This window comes from Cydia fagiglandana, chromosome 25 (assembly GCF_963556715.1).
Source record: "Cydia fagiglandana chromosome 25, ilCydFagi1.1, whole genome shotgun sequence".
Taxonomy (NCBI): domain Eukaryota; kingdom Metazoa; phylum Arthropoda; class Insecta; order Lepidoptera; family Tortricidae; genus Cydia; species Cydia fagiglandana.
In genome coordinates, this window is record NC_085956.1 from 6,238,594 (window position 1) to 6,257,675 (window position 19,082).

Consider the following 19,082-nt stretch of genomic DNA (forward strand, 5'->3'; position numbering starts at 1 on the left):
ACTAGTCTAGTACGATTGGGTATTTTTGGAAATACGTCATCATCATCATCATCTTATCGACCAGAGGACGTCCACTGCTGGACATAGGCCTAAAGAGTGCCACAATGACCGGTCTTGCGCCACCCGCATTCAGCGGACTCCCGCGACCTTTACCAGGTCATCAGCCCACCTTGTGGGGGATCTAACCACGCTGCGCTGTTGGAAATACGTATAAGGCCTATTTTTGAATAATTTTACGGTTTAGACTCACTTGTTTTTAGTCACTCGCGCGACATGTTTCGGAGAGCCTAGGTCTCCTTTCTCAAGCACTAACAGTGCGAGCAGCGTTCACGACGGCCGTGTATCGCGTACTGCGGCTAGTGCGGCTCGCCGCGTCGCACTCTCTCGTACTCACGTCGCACTCTTCGTAAAATTATTCAATGTTAGTATGTCTCACAACAGTTTAAATTCGAAGGCCTATTTTGTTACAGAACGAGACAAGCAGCACGAGCAAGAAAAGAAGGCGCTGAGCGCGGAGCTGGAAGCGGAGAGGCAGAGCAGACAGAAATTACTCTCCACGCAATACGAGTTGCAGGAGCGTTTGGACTCTCTACAGCGGTGAGTAATAATCATAATCATAATCATTTATTCGAGGCAATCCATGGTGTTTATACAGGTGTTTAAGTTTCATTAAGTACAGCATGGACCCTACAAGGGCGTGGCATCATCATATTATACGTAAAAAAAGTAAGATATTTAAACATTCATACATTAAATAACTATTTATAATTTGTCAAGCTATTTCCGTCAGTAGAGAAGAGCGGTAAATTTAGAAAAATGTAGGCGCGAGGAGTTCGCATCCCGAAAAAGGTTTAAATTTCTTGCTTTTTCCTACTGACAAACTTGTTTGACTGTCTATATTTACTATAGTATATTCGTTAACGTTTTTCTAAGGTTGTAAAACCTTTTATTACAAGCTTTTATTTAGTTTCACCTGACTGTCAAAAAGTCAAAAGTCAAAAATACTTTATTCATGTAGGCCTAGTAACAAGCACTTATGAACGTTTTACATAATAATATATTATCTTAAGCTAATTATCAGAGCAATTTATTGAAGTTAATATTATTCCATAGTAATATTGGATTATTATACAGATCAAATTTAATACTAAGAATTTCACAAAACTGTTGTCTGTCTGTCTGTCTGTAATCAAATCTTGCAAGTTAAATTTGATTCAGTTCCCGGTTTCCGATTGAGCTGAAATTTTGTATACATACGTAAGTCGGGTGACAATGCAATATTATGGTGTCATCGAGCTGATCTGATGATGGAGACCGGAGGTGGAGGAACTCTGTGATAAAACAACGAAACCTAATTGTGTTTGGGGTTGTTAGAATTGTCTCGATGAGTATTAGTTGTCTGTCGTAAGAAAAGTACAGTCAGCGATAAAAGCTTGTACCAAAAATGAATTTTATGCCAAAAACTTATTAAGGCGTGCTCCCGATACCGGTTTTCTGTACAAATTCGGTCCGGTACTGGGGATTCCCGGGACGTGCCCTACAATCTCAGTTCCGGGAGAAATCTCCTTTTAACCGACTTCAAAAAATTTGAAGTTTTTAATTACAATTAAGTTAAAATTGTTACAAATCCTAGCTATTGATCAAGCGCACGAGTTTAGTTCTCGTTTTAAAACTACGATTTGGAATGTAGAGAAACTATGCACATGCAATGACATGAGGTATATCTATGTCTGTAATTAGTTTATATAGCTTCAGCTCCTCCAAGCCGAGACCAAGCCAAGGCCAAGATCCTCTTTGGATCACTGAGCCAGTGATGTATGTATGTAGCTTCAGCTAATAAAACAAACGAAATAGAGCTAAAACAAATTTTGTATTAAAAACTTTAAATTTGCTGTATTTTTATAAACAGACGTTAATGTTAACGACGTTTTTTTAAAAATCAGTAACAATTGCTTATGAAAGCAGAAGAATATCGTATCGTATTAGATTCATAATTGTTACATATTTGCCGTAACTTATTTTTAAAATGTGTTTTTCAATTAAAAGACACATCAAGATTGTTTACCTTATTTCTAATGCTAAAAAAACGAACTGTAGGTATGGTATCTGAAGCTACATTAACTAATTTTAGACATATACCGGATGTGGCCTGTAACATGAGCAAATAATTAAAACTTGTTCTACAACTTTTAATAATTATGAAGTATTTTGACTCTCTATTTTTAATACAAAATATATATCTTCAATGGACGCCATCGCCACGCCATATCATTGTGATTGACGTTGCTTGTCACGCCTTAAACATAACAAAATTCGCAATACATTGCGTCTTAGAATAAACTTTAAAGTGTATTAAAAATCAAACCACAAGTTATTTTTAAAAGTCGCTGAACAAATGTTGGTCAGTATGAGGAGTACAGCCTACAGTTTAATTTTTTGCTCATATTACAGGCCACACCCGGTACATTACGTCAGACCGTTTGTATTATGTCAGATTCTGATATTGGGATCTTGGGAAAAAACAAAGGAATCATTCGCATCATCAACTCTCTTGTCGACCCCTAGCACAGAATAAATAATGGTAGTGATCCAAAAGACTCGAGCCTTTGGAGCTCCTTTTTTAGGGCTCTCCTCATCTCTTGACGCCTAAAAGGCTAAAAGCCTATTTAGCTCTTTTGCCCCGACCGGCTTAATAAGGTTATTAAAGCTTAATAAGCCCCAAGAGTTTAGGATCTTAAATAGAACTAGGGTCGGGGGCTAAAGAGCTAAATAGGCTTTTAGCCTATTAGGCGTCCAGAGATGAGGCGAGCCCTAAAAAAAAAGCTAAAAGGCTAGAGTCCTTTGGATCACTAAATAGTACAGAAGACTCACTCTCTAACAAAGCGCGTCCGTTACGATCAGGACAGATATGGCCGCTAGGTGGCGCCAGCGCCACGCGCGGTTTATCGCTAGCCACCAAAATTGGTGTGGAACGGATGTACTTGTAGCTACCTGTTGCAAAGCAACGAAATCGCGGAGTGAGCCTTGCCTGCCCGTAGGTATCGAGTTTTAGTAATGTGAACCAATTCTTTTTTCAGGGCACCCGCGACGAAAGAACACAGGCGTTCTCTCTCTGACGCCAGCAACAACTCTCAACAGGAGACGACGGTTGAAGATGTGAGTGTCGTTTGTGTCTCGCTCTAACTTATAGCTGTGTCCTTAACGCACGTACAAACAGCAATAAAGTTTAATATAAATAAATAATAGGATGATTGTGATATACCTTATTAAAATTAGTCAGGGCCGTCTTAAACTATGCTGGGGCCCCTGGGCACACAAGAATTTGAGGCCCTTTGGAAAGTGAACAAAGCTAATTTACATCACTACCATAACCGGTATGCCCCATCACTAGAGGTGATTCACTAGAGGTCCATCTCAGATTGGTTTTGCGAGAGAGCGTCGTTGCATATTATTTTCAGACCTATACTCTCATATTTGTGATACCATAATAAATATTGTATTAAGTGGTGTTCTGGTGTTTTTACTCTTACACTAATTAAACTAACATTTTTATGCAATGATCTTATGGGTAATCAAATATACTGTTACTGTCTGTCCTGCCCCGAGGATGCCCTGGGCACGGGCCCTGTGTGCCCGCATGTTAAAGACGGCACAGAAATCAGTATTATATAAACTACTTTTAAGAAAATTATTTCATAGCAGCAGGGTCTAGTGTTATATGGTGTTATGTGGAACTTTGATGTAATGTAATGTATATTACAGGACTTCGGGTACGGGTCAGTGCGTTCTGTGGAGAACTCCCGGCCCGCTCTCGAGGCCGTCAACTGGTCGGCCGGCGCTCACAACGGACCTATGCCGGTACCTAAGGGGCTGTCCATAAATTACGTCATCGATTTTTGACCCCCCCCCCCCCTCCTAAAATCATCCAAAATTCATGCTTCGAATGACCCCGTTTCCTCGTACGTCATGCTGCCATCATCCGATGTCCAGACCCCCCCCTTAATTTGAAATGACGTAATTTATGAATAGCCCCTAACGCACACACCAGAGTGCTACGCATTCTTAACACATTCACTGCCCCCGACGCACATGTGCGTCCACCGTCATACAAGTTTGTTCCTAGGCCACGCCCCCTGGCAGTGAATGCCTTAATTCCTTCAGAGTTACTGTTATAAAATATTTTCAATATTCTGTTTGTATTGTTTTTTTTTTAATTAAATGTTGTTGTAAGCCATACTTGCTTATGTGGAGAAGACCGTCATATAAACATTTTGGTCGGTAAGTCCGTCAAAAGGCAAGAACTCTCGTAAGAAAGAGCTCCACGTTCTGCTCTACCGACCGTTTGTTATTGGAGTTATACAAGCGCAAGAGTTAGAAGCGACGAAACAGCTTGTAGACGGTCTTATCTGATTGACGGTCTTAACCACGTTGACCGTAATTATGATACCATCATATTTTAGGACAATTATAGGACAATTTTACACAGATTACCCTAGTCCCACAGTAAGCTCAATAAGGCTTGTGTTGTGGGTACTAGACGACGATATATATAATATACACATATATAATACTTATATACATAGAAAACATCCATAACTCAGGAACAAATATTTGTGATGAACACACAAATAAATGCCTTTACCAGGATTCGAACCTGGGACCTCCTGCTTCGTAGGCAGGGTCACTACCGACTAGGCTAGGAGGCCGTTAAAATATCATCATATGCTTCAGCACATTCCTATATTAGGGTTCCGTACCCAAAGGGTAAAACGGGACCCTATTACTAAGACTTCGCTGTCCGTCCGTCCGTCCGTCCGTCCGTCCGTCCGTCCGTCCGTCCGTCCGTCCGTCCGTCTGTCACCAGGCTGTATCTCACGAACCGTGATAGCTAGACAGTTGAAATTTTCACAGATGATGTATTTCTGTTGCCGCTATAACAACAAATACTAAAAACAGAATAAAATAAAGATTTAAATGGGGCTCCCATACAACAAACGTGATTTTTGACCAAAGTTAAGCAACGTCGGGAGGGGTCAGTACTTGGATGGGTGACCGTTTTTTTTTTGCTTTTTTTTGTTTTTTTTTTGCTTTATGGTACGGAACCCTTCGTGCGCGAGTCAGACTCGCACTTGCCCGGTTTTTTTTTAGCATTAGAAATTAGGCAAACAATCTTGATGTGTCTTTTAATAGTTACGGCAAATACGTAACAATTATGTATCTAATACGATCATTTATATTCTCCTGCTTTCATATTGCTTATTGCTTTCATAAGTAATAGTTTTTGATTTTTAAAAAGCGTTTTTCAATTAAAATACATGCCAAAATCGCTTACCTTCTTTCAAGTTCTTTCTAATGCTAAAAAAAACGAACTATAGGAATATATTTTTTGCAGATCGCGGATGCTGGATTGGTGCTGCGAATGCAGAACAGGATATCCGCCTTACAGAGTGAATTGTCGCGAACTACGAAACGAGCGAGTGATTTGGAGGAGCGTCTCATGAGTAAGCACTTTTTAGATTTTAAACAAACATCAAACATCAAACAAACATTAACATTTATTCAGAAAATAGGTCACAAGGGCACTTTTACACGTCAACATTGAATTTACATTGAAAATACTACACTACAAATACTTATTATTGACAGACTACAGTAGAACAGGTTTAAGTAGCTAACACACTATCGCACCGCACCAAGGTCATAGAGGGACGCACCCATAAGTAAGAGGAAGAAAGCGATATCTCTTTCTCCCTCTTACTTATGGGTGCGTCCCTCTATGACCTTGGTGCGGTGCGATAGTGTGTTAGCTACTTTACAATCTGTCTTAGGCCCACTTGCACCATTTCACTAACCTGGGATTAAGCGGTTAAACCGTTAACCTAGTGTCAAATTGTACTGGTAACCATGGTAACGCCAGGTTTAACCGGTTTACCCCGGGTTAGTGGAATGGTGCAAGTGGGCCTTAGAAAAATATGAATAAAAATATATGTTTTGTGTACTGATTTTGGTAGCACAATGTTATTTATTTATTTTACCAAGTTCTACGCTGTAGACGCTAGTATTGTTACACTAAATATGGATTTATTTAGATTCTAACGCAATTCCCTAACCTCCAGGCGTGGCTCACTCCGCGATTTCGTCGCTTTGCTACAGGTAGCTAAAAGTACATCCGCTCCACCCCAATTTTGGGGTTTGCGATAAGCCGCGCGTGGCGCTGTCGCCACCTAGCGGCCATATCTGTGCTGATCGTAACAGACGCGTTTTGTTAGAGAGTCAGTCTTCTGTACCTAGTACTATTATTTATTCTGTGACCTAACCTAACAGTTTGGGGACCTAACGTGTTTTTTCTGTATAACAGATCGCCTGTCCTCACCCCCCACCAATCCCAACCTGGATCGCTTCAAAGTGGAAGAACTCGAGATAGAAAACAAGAAGCTTCGAGAACATCTCGACCGGCTGCGCTCCGCTGGCGATACCACTCTACTCACCAAGGAAGTTATAGGTAAGGACTGTACGAGTACAATTGTAATTGTACATGGCCGATATCTCCAAACAATATAATAATAATAATAAAGCTCTTTATTTCCAAACATTTTAAGTAGGTACAGTTTCTTTCCTAGGTAGTTAGTACTATTTACATACAGTATAGGCAAAGTTGTTTAACCGCTCGTGCTAATATTGATACCCGAGCAAGCGAAAGATTCCAAAATTGAACCACGAGCGTATCGAGTGGTTCAAAAAATGGAATCTTGAGTGTTGCGAGGGTTTCAAAGCACGAGGGTTAAACAAAATTTGCCCCAGAGTGAAACACAACATTTTTCACCACACCAACCCGAAGCAAATATTAAATGTAAAATATCTAACAAAATCAAAACCAATCAAATCCAAATGAATGTTATTAAATATTTATTATCCAAAATCATCATTTAAAAGTCAATTCTACCAGCAAACATAAGAAAACAACTCAAAATTTGCATTTGATTACTTTGCCTCACATGTGGATAAAATGCAACATTGCTATCGGTTTTTGAAGTACAACGTAAGCCTTTCCGAGCTGGTGTGGTGAAAATAGTTATTTACGATACAAGTGCGAAAAAGAGGAAATTCGAAACGAGTGGCGATAAATTAAAACACGACCGAAGGGAGTGTTTTAAATCGACACGAGTTGCGAATTACCTATTCGCACGTGTATCGTACAACGTTTTACAGTACATATGGCCCTTTAAACTTTTGACATCGCACGAAAAGTGCTATTTTACGCACTAGTGCGGAAAAATAGGACCGTATGTACTGTAAAAAATATTTTCGGTCCCCTGATGTATGAATGGACTTTAATTATAACCTCCTTAGGCCCAAGGTCCTACCTATAGTATTTATTCAGTTCAATGAAATTTAAATCATATTCGATTTGAACAGAGTTGCTTTTGCTTTGTTTCGTTCAGTTGTTGAACAACTAAAAATCAACTCTATTTCCTACATTGTAGGTTCAAATTTCTGTGGCAAATTTGCATTTTTCATTTGTATGGCTGGGTCTTAGGAGGATAGTCTGTATCTTTAGGCATTTAAATAAAAGTAAATAAAATCTTCCCTGAAATGGCTCCTTAAGCCAGTAGAGAGTCGTTCAGTGACTGATCCAGGTAGTTTTGTATTTGGTCGGTTAACCAATAAATGTTATATTATAACTACCCGAAAATGTACAAATTATTTAAACTGTTGTGAGACATACTAACATTGAATAATTTTACGGTTTAGACTCACTTGTTTTTAGTCACTCGCGCGACATATTTCGGAGAGCCTAGGTCTCCTTTCTCAAGCACTAACAGTGCGAGCAGCGTTCACGACGGCCGTGTATCGCGTACTGCGGCTAGTGCGGCTCGCCGCGTCGTACGCGTGCGATACACGGCCGTCGTGAACGCTGCTCGCACTGTTAGGGTTGTTTCACACGTACCACTATTCATTAAACATACAAAATATGCGCCCGACCACGTGTTGTGGTTGTGGTTGTCGTGTGGTTGTGGTACGTATGAAACAACCCTTAGTGCTTGAGAAAGGAGACCTAGGCTCTCCGAAACATGTCGCGCGAGTGACTAAAAACAAGTGAGTCTAAACCGTAAAATTATTCAAAACAAATTATTTGTTTACTTTTTTTTAAATACCTAAATATACAGAGTAGATAGGTTAGCAATGTCTTTTGTTGTAGACCAACTGGGCATAATGCAGAAAGAGCTGGACAGACGTCGAGACGAGTGCATCCAGCTAAAGAGCGTGCTTACCAATACCGTACGTATATTACTAGTTTTACACTTAAATAGATGTCATATACGAAATAAATATATAATTATTTCGTATATGTCGTATATATAATTTACGTTAGCGTCTGCGTGAACTCGATCGCATTTCCTCTATCGCACCAATACATTAGAGCAGCGGTCTGCAACCAGCGGCCCGCGGGCTGCATTGCGGCCTGCGAGCCTCCCTGGCTATTTTGTATGTAATATTGACATATGACAATATCTGATAAAGTCATAAATACTAACAAAGTGCGGCCCGCGTCCTCTTTGTTAACTGCTATGTGGCCCTACGCTGCTAAAAGGTTGCCGACCGCTGTATTAGAGCGAGCGAGATAGACTGCGATCGAGTTTACGTAGTCGCTAACGTAAACGTCAAATATGTCGCTTAACTTCAAACTCGGGTAAATCCATTTGACCCTCTCGTCAGCAAATATCTACCTTGTTACCTTTTGTAAAATCAAATGGCATAATCTGACAGATGGATTTACCCGAGTTTGAAGTTAAGCGACTCAAGTGTCAACTTGTGGTAGGGCTACTTAAATAGATGTCATACACGAAAAAATAAGTGACCATGGCCTCCAGTGCCTAGGGCTGGGATTGAACCGGCGTTCTCTGTATTTTATTAAGCCTTTATAAGGTAGAGTGAATATATTTCTTATCTGATTTTGAACTTTATTTCAAAGTACGGTAAGTCATAAATACGGTAAGTGATATGCTGATAATAGTGATAAACTGATAAAGTTATTTAGGAAACATAACTTATGTATGTAACTTTACATATGTGACGTCCCACGGATAAAGGTACCTTATGGCGGTTGGCGCTTACGCTATTATTAACGCCGCTCCAATATTATTGCGGAGCTATGCGACGTAAGCGCCAGCCGCAATAAGGTACCTTTTGCCGTGTTACTTTACATATTGTGATGAAACTGAATGAAATTGTAGATAATAAATAAATAAAATAAAATAAAATAAAAAAGCCTTATATTTCTTACAAAAAAAAAATTACACACTTTTAAATAAACCTATTTCTACAAAACAGTTCTACGTTCTAACATCTTTATACTTAATTTATAGTATCTAATAATGTAAGAACCCCTCGCTACTCGAAGGTGAAGGCCTCCTCTAGTGATTTCCAAGCGTCTCTATTATTAGCTTTTTGCATCCATTGATCACCAGCCAGTCTCACTATTTCGTCAGTCCATCGCGCTTTGGGCTTGCCTTGTTTTCTTGTACCTGATGGTCCCTTCCAAGTGGTCAGTCTGTGAGTCCATCGGTTGTCTGTCATCCTTGCGACGTGTAGAAATTGTAGATATAAATTAAAAAAAAAATTATGGAGAAGCAAAAACTTGCTTTAATGTCTAATGCCCTTATTTAAACGTCTGTTACTAAAATACCGATTAACATAACTGTCATGTTAATTATGTTTGCTATAGTTCGTTTTTTTAGCAGCAAAGAACTTGAAAGAAGGTAAGCGGTCTTGATAAGTCTTTTAATTGAAAAACGCTTTTTAAAAATCAGTAACTATTATTTATAAGAGCAGAAGAATATAAATGATCGTATTAGATTCATAATTGTTACATATTTGCCGTAACTTATTTTAAAAATGTGTTTTCAATTAAAAGACACATCATGATTTTTACCTTATTTCTAATGCTAAAAAAAACGAACTTATAAATGGTATAGCAACACGTCGTATAAAGTCATGTTTTAAAATCGCGGCGGGTCGGCAGCGGTCGGCAACCTGCGGCCCGCGGGCCGCATGCGGCTCGTGAAACTGTCACTTGCGGCCCGAGTTCCGCTTTGGCTATTTTGTATGTAATAGTGACAAACGACAATGTCTGATAAATATTACCAAAGTGCGGCCCGCGTCAACTTCGTTAACTACTATGTGGCCCTTGGCTGCCAAAAGGTTGCCGACCGCTGATCTAGACCGATGACTCAACTGTTGCCACAAGTAATATAAAAATAAAATCAGATAGTAATAACATTGAAATCTCGTAAATCCTTTGCTTACACACAAACGTCACATGTCTAGATTATGTCATTTTTCTTTGCTCTGTGACATGATGTGTACACACGTGTGATTAAAGAGGAATCCAGCGCTAACACATGAAGGTATGTGCATTTTAAATATATAACGTGTTTTTTTTTATTTCCGTTAACTTCGGGGTATGGTTAAGTACGTTTAAGAGAACTAAACGGCATAGTTAGTTTTTGAAAAAAAAAATCTTTTTTTGTAAAAAAAATTAAGTTTTAAAAGTTATTAAATGTACCATATAGCGTTGTTGTAACACGGGCATTACATTCAACTCAATCAAACAATTGAAATCTGTGACATATCAATGTCATTTCGTACATCAATCGACCGAGATTGTACTTAAGTTTAGTAGCAAATGTATGAACTCATTCTAAACACTAATCAATATGTAAACCAGCCCTAAGGCAAGTGTACACGCTTGTAGAGGCTTTATAGGAAAAAAATAAATTATTGATTATCTCCGAAATGGACTTAATTAGAACATCGGTGTCTTTGAGAAAGTTACTTGATTTAAGCTCAGGAATGCACCCTTGAAATTAACGGAAATAAAAAAAAACACGGTGTATAACGGAAGCGGCTTAGTTCATAAATAATTAAATTCCTCTTTAGGTACCTACTAGCTACTTTGCCTTACATTCTTTGATATATTTTAATTCGAAATTATACATTGAAATACAAGCCTTTTTGCTCCGGCGCATAAAAAATCTAATTTATTTCGACGGCAATACAGTATACGCAACAGTCAAACGCTTCATAATTATATTCTAAAAAACGATTTAAAATACATATAAAATGATATTGTCTTCGGTTACCGCTATATATTCATGAAATATAACGAATTGAACGCATATTTTATTGATAATTTAGATCGCGTATAATTCATTATTGTGGATGTATTTTAAACTCATTGTACGCGATATATTCCGTTAGAATTTGTTTATTTAATACATATAAAATATTTATTTAAGCCGAAAAAATAATAAATTATAAATGGTCACCGCGTTTACCTATGTTTACATACAGCTCAGCTAAAATAACCTGTCCGTCTGTCTTATCTTGATCTAAATGATCTATCTCATCCTGATAGCGAAGCAAACATGACACATTTTTAATGTACATACTTTTATTTGCCGGCCAGGTTTGGACAGTAATAACGTGTAGATATCGATTTTTAAAACTCGCGCAAAGATGTAGTTTCTGCTTAGTTATAACTGGGGTGACTTTGATCAGTGTTTCAATTAATTATAATTACTTTAATATTTTAACAAAATTCGTATGTGCAATGTGAACTTATTTTTTGATATAAATTGATTGAGTTGGAATTAGTTAATACATTATTTTTAACACGAACATATGCATGAGTTTATACTATTATTCGACAGTGAAAAAGATTTCATATTGAATAAAATGGGCGAAATTAAAACAGATTCAACGAATGTAGAAAAAGATACTGTTGAGTCTCCTACACAACCAGTTGAAATACGGTCGCTGCCAGTTGAAATAACTATCCAACATGTTGAAACTTCTACAGAACAAGTTGAAAATACACAACATGTTGGAACACGGCCACTAACAGTTGAAACACCTACACAACATGTTGAAACACGGCCACTAACAGTTGAAACACCTACACAACATGTTGAAACACGGCCACTAACAGTTGAAACACCTACGCAACACGAAACTCCTATAGAACAAGTTGAAATAACACAACAAGTGGGTACACCTATACAAAAAGTTGAAACACCTAAACAGGAACTTATAGTATATACGCGTAGGCGTCTGAAAGTTCCCCACTCGAATGAACTTAAGATTTCGAAGATGCTTTATTTAGATTTGCCGTTAGCCAGGAGCAATCTCGTACAAGGTTTTAAAAAGGTAAAGAACAGATCGAAATCTCTCAATTAGTATAGTTATTTTGGATCTGGATATACTAAACATTTATTTGCGTAAAATATATGTACAATGGTACTACTAAACTAAATGAATAAGTAGCTTAAATCTAAAATAGGCCCTTGAGGCATTGTACCAAGAATGCTGGCGGCATTTCCTCGCTGTGTCCCAATGCTGATACGTTGTGCGAGGTAGCCCCCAGCTCTTAGTATAGTGCAGTTAGATTTATTTAATGTTACTTCAGAATATCTTTAAAAATTCAAAAAAAAATATATATGTTTTAGTATTATTATTGTAATTTCTATTGAGTGAAATACTGCTACATTACATAAGTATGAAACAGGGCTAAGGTTGATTGTATATTTTCATTTCATTCAGTTTCCACAAAACAAGAATTTTGGGTCTTATTTTTATAAATGGGGTGACTTTGATGAGTGCCTTTTCTTAATTGAAAAATTAGACAGATGTTGAGAAGGGTCTATATTTCCCATTTAATCTTACAGTTTTAAACGCGGTCATTAATAAATGTATTCTTACCGGTCAAACTCACCCCTTATCTACTTATTTATAGTTAAATTATCAAAATAAGTGTTTAGAAAATGTCGAAAAAAATTTCAAGTTTCTATTTTGACAATATTCCTTTTCCTGACAGAAACCGCAATGGTTCCAAACTCTGAAAAATGTCGTGAGTAAAACAAAAGAAACATAAAGACGTCTGCTACCCATCGTACGATTATTGATCTTATTTTGCATGGTGTTCATTATTTGTATCGATTGTGTATTTATTTACAGGTTTTGCACGATATTATTTGAATGATTTCTAAAATTTGGCCTGATTTTTTGCATATGGCTAAACTTTTAAATCTGTCATATTAAATTACGTGGTATTGTTTTTATGTGGATACATTGGATCCCGTGACTGTTTAGTTCCTTTATTTTATTAACTACAAGTTGTGAGATATTTTATCTGGCGGTCTAGCATGATTGCGTTCTCGCGCGCGAGTCCATACTTGGTGTCGCGCTAGATGTATGGAGTCGCGCGGGAGAACGCAATCATGCTAGACCGCCTGGACTTCATTGGACTGGATTGGGCAAAATATACTTTATTACTATGTTGAATACATACATACCGATTCAATGTACCTCTGTTTCTAATAGCCCCGTCGACTCCTATGTTTCTATTAGCCCCGTAATAAGAATTCACGGGTTATTTTTAAGCTTTCGTTAGTCAAACTAATGTTATTTAAGTTATTTTATTGATTATTTGAATGTTTTTACTAATCCGTTATTTTTCCACCCACGCCTTCTTTTGCGAACATTGCATGGTATTTAGTTTATTTTTAATTCAATATTGTTATTTTACGATTAATTTCAATACGAATGATAGTCAATTTGTGTCGTCCCTCGGGTAAAGGTACCTTATGGCGGTTGGCGCTTACGCTATTATTAACGCCGCTCCAATATTATTGCGTCGCCATGCGACGTAAGCGCCGGCCGCCATAAGGTACCTTTTTCCGTGGAACGTCACATTTAATTAGTATTAAAAGTAAACTTGGTTGGGTTTATGTAAGACTTTCCATTTTTAGTGTTCCGTACAAAACTTTGTTTACGGAACACTTATGGGATCACTCCGGTCTTGTTTCTTTATTCGATAAAGACAGTTAACAGTCGGACTAAGCTACCTTGCATAGACCTTGCAGTGAAAGACAGAAAGTATCATTAGAAAAAGTAAACTTCTAAGATACAGAATTATAGATACAATATATCGGTAAATAGGGTGGCCAAAAAGTAACTGCATTCCCGTTGCCAGGGAGGTTTTGGGATTATACCGAGCAACTTTTACAATGGGACCAATCCCGAAATCGCAAAAATAATTTGGCTGATCATACATTTTGACTGGTCCATTTCCTATGGGAGGGTATTTTTTATTATCTTGACATTATATTTTGAGTTCCTCTGTCAACGTATGGAAGAAGTCTTACATAGCCAGTCTATCTATAAATTCGGTATGTCATTACAATTTGAACCTTATTCGTATAGACGGTGAACTTGAAGTCGCTCACGACGTCCAGCTACGGGTCCGATGTGGACATCGTCAACGAAGATGGCGAGTTGGCTACGGCATACGAAACGCAGAAGGGCATCAACAGGTGAGTGCAATATCAACTTTATTCCTGTAACTGTAGAGTTGGAAATCGCTTGAAGACTTACCCGCTTATTCATAAACGCGCTACGAGCCTCAATTAGCTAATAATCGTCTGTCTTTATCTGCCATTTTGACTTATGTATTTGCAAGAAAGAGATAAAACATAATTTAACTAAATCAAGCCCGTAAAGTTTTATGAAAAGGGAGTTAGAATATGAGACACAAGGCAAAGTTAATGTTACTGATATACATACATCGGGCTTTTAGGTACGGGAATGTTTTACACTAGTCAAAAAATAGGTAAAAACTGTAAAAAAGAAACTGTTCCAACATTTCTAAGGACATTTGGAGATTTCTACCTTCTACATACTTTTAGGGTTCCGTACCCAAAGGGTAAAACGGGACCCTATTACTAAGACTTCGCTGTCCGTCCGTCCGTCCGTCCGTGCGTCCGGCCGTCCGTCTGTCACCAGGCTGTATCTCACGAACCGTGATAGCTAGACAGTTGAAATTTTCACAGATGATGTATTTCTGTTGCCGCTATAACAACAAATACTAAAAACAGAATAAAATAAAGATTTAAATGGGGCTCCCATACAACAAACGTGATTTTTGACCAAAGTTAAGCAACGTCGGGAGGGGTCAGTACTTGGATGGGTGACCGTTTTTTTTTGCTTTTTTTTGTTTTTGTTTTTTTTTTCATTATGGTACGGAACCCTTCGTGCGCGAGTCCGACTCGCACTTGCCCGGTTTTTAAATTATAGTTTTGTAACTCTGAATTAAAGTATCTTACAATAAACGCCGGGGTATGCTAATATAGATCGTAGACTTAAAATCATTCGTTTCAATGATCTTGGCAAGTTGGCTATAGTTTTCATCAACAGGTGTGTGACACAATTTCAATTTTATTTCTCTAGCTATAGAGTTCGAAATCGCTTGAAGACAAGAGGCTTTAATTAAATAGTTTAGGCGTCACTGTAAAGTGACTGAATATGCATTCTAGAAAATCTTCTCTAACTAGATCCTAATATTACATGATAATAGGAATGTTTCCAGTACTTAAAATAAATTATTTCAAACCGTGCACGAAATAAAGCATCAGATAATTATTAGAAAAACATAGATAGCAGCTATTTTTAAACACAATTTGTATTTAATAAATCGGATTGAAATATAAAAAGTAGGTGAGTTTACCGTGACGTCACTACATTAGTTTTCATATAAATTCCATATTAGAAAATCGTTTTGACAGTTCTAAAAAAGAAGCTGATTTGACTAGTAGGAATGTAGCCTATTACAGCGATAAATATCAGATCATCATTGACTTTTATCATTAGAATGGGTAAAATGATAAGTTATTATTCAAAGGTTTGAATATTCTATCTGTCTGATGACTGACTATGTGATGTGTGCATTTTATTGCACAAATATAAGGTCTACTAATAGTATGTTGGCTTGCTATTACTACTAAATAATAACACATAACTCAGTCTATATACGTCCCATTGCTGGGCACAGGCCCTCTCTCGCGAGAGGGCTTGGGCTATAGTCCCCACGCTAGCCCAATGCCGATTGGGGACTTCACATACACCTTTGAATGTCTTCGCAGATGTGTATGCAGGATTCCTCACGATGTTACTATTGCTTTTATAATTGCAGGCAATTGCAAGAAGAGCTTATGGCCGAGAAGAAGTTCTATTCGGATCACATATCGAAGACGAAGGCCGAGATCGACCGCCTGAGGGAGGAGAATGAGAAATATCAAAAGTAAGTATAACATTTCCTTTTAAGGCTAATTTACTGTCAATCTTTGAATAATTTTACCAAAGACATATGTGTCGCTTAACTTCAAACTCGGGTAAATCCATTGGACCCTCTCAGCAAATATCTACCCTATTACGTTTTCTTAATACCAAAATCGCATAATCTGACAGATGGATTTACCCGAGTTTGAAGTTAAGCGACTCATATGTAACTTAGTATAAGATGAATAAAGTCTAAGGAAAAAACGTGCCACGGAAATCAAGAAAATGTCATTCTCGGATAGATGCCGCACACACCTTTAGCCTATGCTCGGCTAGATGACGTGACGACACCGTTTTATATTTAACAATTTTAACACATAGATATGAGTGAATGAACATGGATCAAAATGATATAAAAATAATAATCATTTATCCATATGTATACATTTGTTTGATAATTTTATACGTTTTTATTTTGAGTTTTAGTCGTGTGTCGATAGATGGGCAGTAAATTTACTGTGACTACAAAATTACTATGACAGGACTATACTATCTATTCTTTTTAATTTTACGGTTCAGACTAACTTGTTTTTAGTCACTCGCGCGTCATGCGCTGCTAGTGTTGTGCTGCGTGAGTGACTATAAACAAGCTATACTGCAAAACGTAATTCAAGACCAAAAAAAGTAAGACAATGTTGCCACTGCAATATTACTCATTTTGTAAAATAGTAAATTCCTTTTGATAAATAATCACGCTAAGATAATTTATTTATTAGTAATTTTACTCCTACGATTTAAAAAAGTACTTTTATTTACTTATTTTTACATAATTACAAGACGCGGTAGTAAAAAAGTGGCAACATTTTAAACTTTTTTTGGTCTTGAATTACGTTTTGCAGTTTAGTCTAAACCGTAAAATTATTCAATGATAGTATGTATAACAACAGTTTAAATTCGATTGCTGTCAATTCTTGAAGTTTCCTAATTTAATTATGTAACGCAGGTTGTTGAGTGTGGAGCTCAGTCAGGAGCCGAAGAACAAGCAGCAGGAATTCGCTCAGAACGAGATCATCAAATTGGCGGCTGAAAGTCTCGCTTTGCAGGTACGATTGCTGCTGCAAAATGTTGAGTATTATTCATATTGACGACCGGTCTGGCCTAGTGACAGGTGTGGCTCACTCTGCGATTTCGTCGCTTCGCTACAGGTAGCTAAAAGTACATCCGTTCCACCCCAATTTTGGGGAAAGCCATAATGCCGGCTACATACGTAACGATAAATAGCCGGGGTAAGCCGCGCGTGGTACCTAGCGGCCATATCTGTGCTGATCGTAACAGACGCGTTTTGTTAGAGAGTGAGTCTTCTGTACCTAGTACTATTATTTATTCTGTGCTAGTGGGTAGTGGCCCTGCCCGTGAAGCTGATGGTCCCGGGTTGGAATCCCATATCGTGTCGTGAATCAATCAATGCACATCTTAGATTTCCACGTTGCGGCGCCGCAACGTTGACACGACGTATAACGACGTCGTATTTTTTATTGGGCCCTATTTTATTGGGAGGTATAGTGTTTGTTAAATTAGTAGTTATGTAACTATGTAACACCTAAACATAAACACCGGCTCGGCAATGCCCTCGCAAACACAATATAACTTCACTTCCACAACAGCAATCGTACAGCCCGCGGCCATCGCACCATAGACAGTGACAGTTACTTTTTTATGGCATTGCAGCCAACACAAGGACACACGAGACGGCGTATGTATGCTATTTAAGCTACTCGCATAATCGCATACACTACATCCCTCCCTTGAAGTTAAATTAGATAATTAACAACAAGAGCTTTATGACCACAGCAAATATATTACTAGGTACAATACTAGAATCAGTCTTCCAAATTAAACAGTAACGAAACATATTATATGTACTTTTGAAACAGATAAATCAGGTACATATTATATTTATAAAGTATGAAAGTACATACTAATTAACAGCATTACAACCACAACCCAGAAACAAATAACCAAATCATGGCACATTAAATCACAGCTACATTCGCTCATTATCACTATCATTGTGTTCTCTATTAGTTCCTTCTTCCTGATCGTTCCTCTGAACATCTTCCCACTTTTCAGATGAACCATATTCCTTCTGAGTATCTGCCCTGTTACATAATTCTCCACAGATACATCACCTCTATTAAAACTCTGTACAGTATGAGGTGTTGGGTTGTAGTTCGATCTGAATTTATTTCCTTTATCCATATTCTTAACATATATACTCTATCTCTTTCAGCTAGACTCATACTCTTACCCCTTTTCTTTTTGTATCTTCGCTCACGCACATCCAGATCAACATCAGTGCTTTTAAGTCTATCAATCGATGGAAGTTTGTTCCTGTTCTGCCATCTAATGAACAGTTTTTTTTTTCTGTGGATGAATGAGGCTGTACCTACATACATTAATACGCTAATATAATATAATTTATATCTTAATAGGTACATTAGGTACTCCATTAGACTTTCTTGAAAGTCCTTTGTCTCCATCCTAAATGACTAAATTTGAAACATTTCACTCATTCATATAGGGCCAACATAAGTACTAAACAATGATATTACACTCTACACAGAACGATCAAAACTCCTCCCTTACAACCTGCTAGAGCTGTCTGAATTCAAACTTCAACATTTATTCAGCAAATAGGCCACAAGGGCACTTTTACACGTGAACATGAATTTACATACAAGCAAAAATAATAACAATACATCAACAATTTTATAAAATACAACTAACTGCAACTACCAATTCAAACGAATGTAGGAAATTAACATAGCTAGCAGTTGTAAGCTTAGGAAATGGTTGTGACGTGACATATTCATATGAAATTTGGTTGTGATGGACGTTTGGTTAATTGCTCTAGCTTCTAAACTATTCAAGGTTTCCAATTTTTGTACAGTAATAAGGTTCGGTTT

At 37.6% G+C, this 19,082-nt stretch overlaps 2 protein-coding genes across 2 annotated transcripts in view; one reads left to right on the top strand and one right to left on the bottom strand.

The window, feature by feature from the left end:
- The window catches only part of LOC134677163 (neuropeptide SIFamide-like), a 162,999-nt gene that overhangs the window by 44,390 nt on the left and 99,527 nt on the right, over nucleotides 1-19,082 (bottom strand). The gene's annotated exons all lie outside the window — the stretch shown is intronic.
- The window catches only part of LOC134677126 (unconventional myosin-Va), an 81,818-nt gene that overhangs the window by 40,387 nt on the left and 22,349 nt on the right, over nucleotides 1-19,082 (top strand). Inside the window, exons 24-33 of the mRNA XM_063535584.1 lie at nucleotides 471-597; nucleotides 3,078-3,156; nucleotides 3,763-3,858; nucleotides 5,393-5,501; nucleotides 6,359-6,502; nucleotides 8,201-8,280; nucleotides 12,878-12,910; nucleotides 14,266-14,375; nucleotides 16,031-16,138; nucleotides 17,120-17,219. Of these exons, the coding sequence (XP_063391654.1) occupies nucleotides 471-597; nucleotides 3,078-3,156; nucleotides 3,763-3,858; nucleotides 5,393-5,501; nucleotides 6,359-6,502; nucleotides 8,201-8,280; nucleotides 12,878-12,910; nucleotides 14,266-14,375; nucleotides 16,031-16,138; nucleotides 17,120-17,219 (986 nt within the window). The remainder of the gene's footprint in view (nucleotides 1-470; nucleotides 598-3,077; nucleotides 3,157-3,762; nucleotides 3,859-5,392; nucleotides 5,502-6,358; nucleotides 6,503-8,200; nucleotides 8,281-12,877; nucleotides 12,911-14,265; nucleotides 14,376-16,030; nucleotides 16,139-17,119; nucleotides 17,220-19,082) is intronic.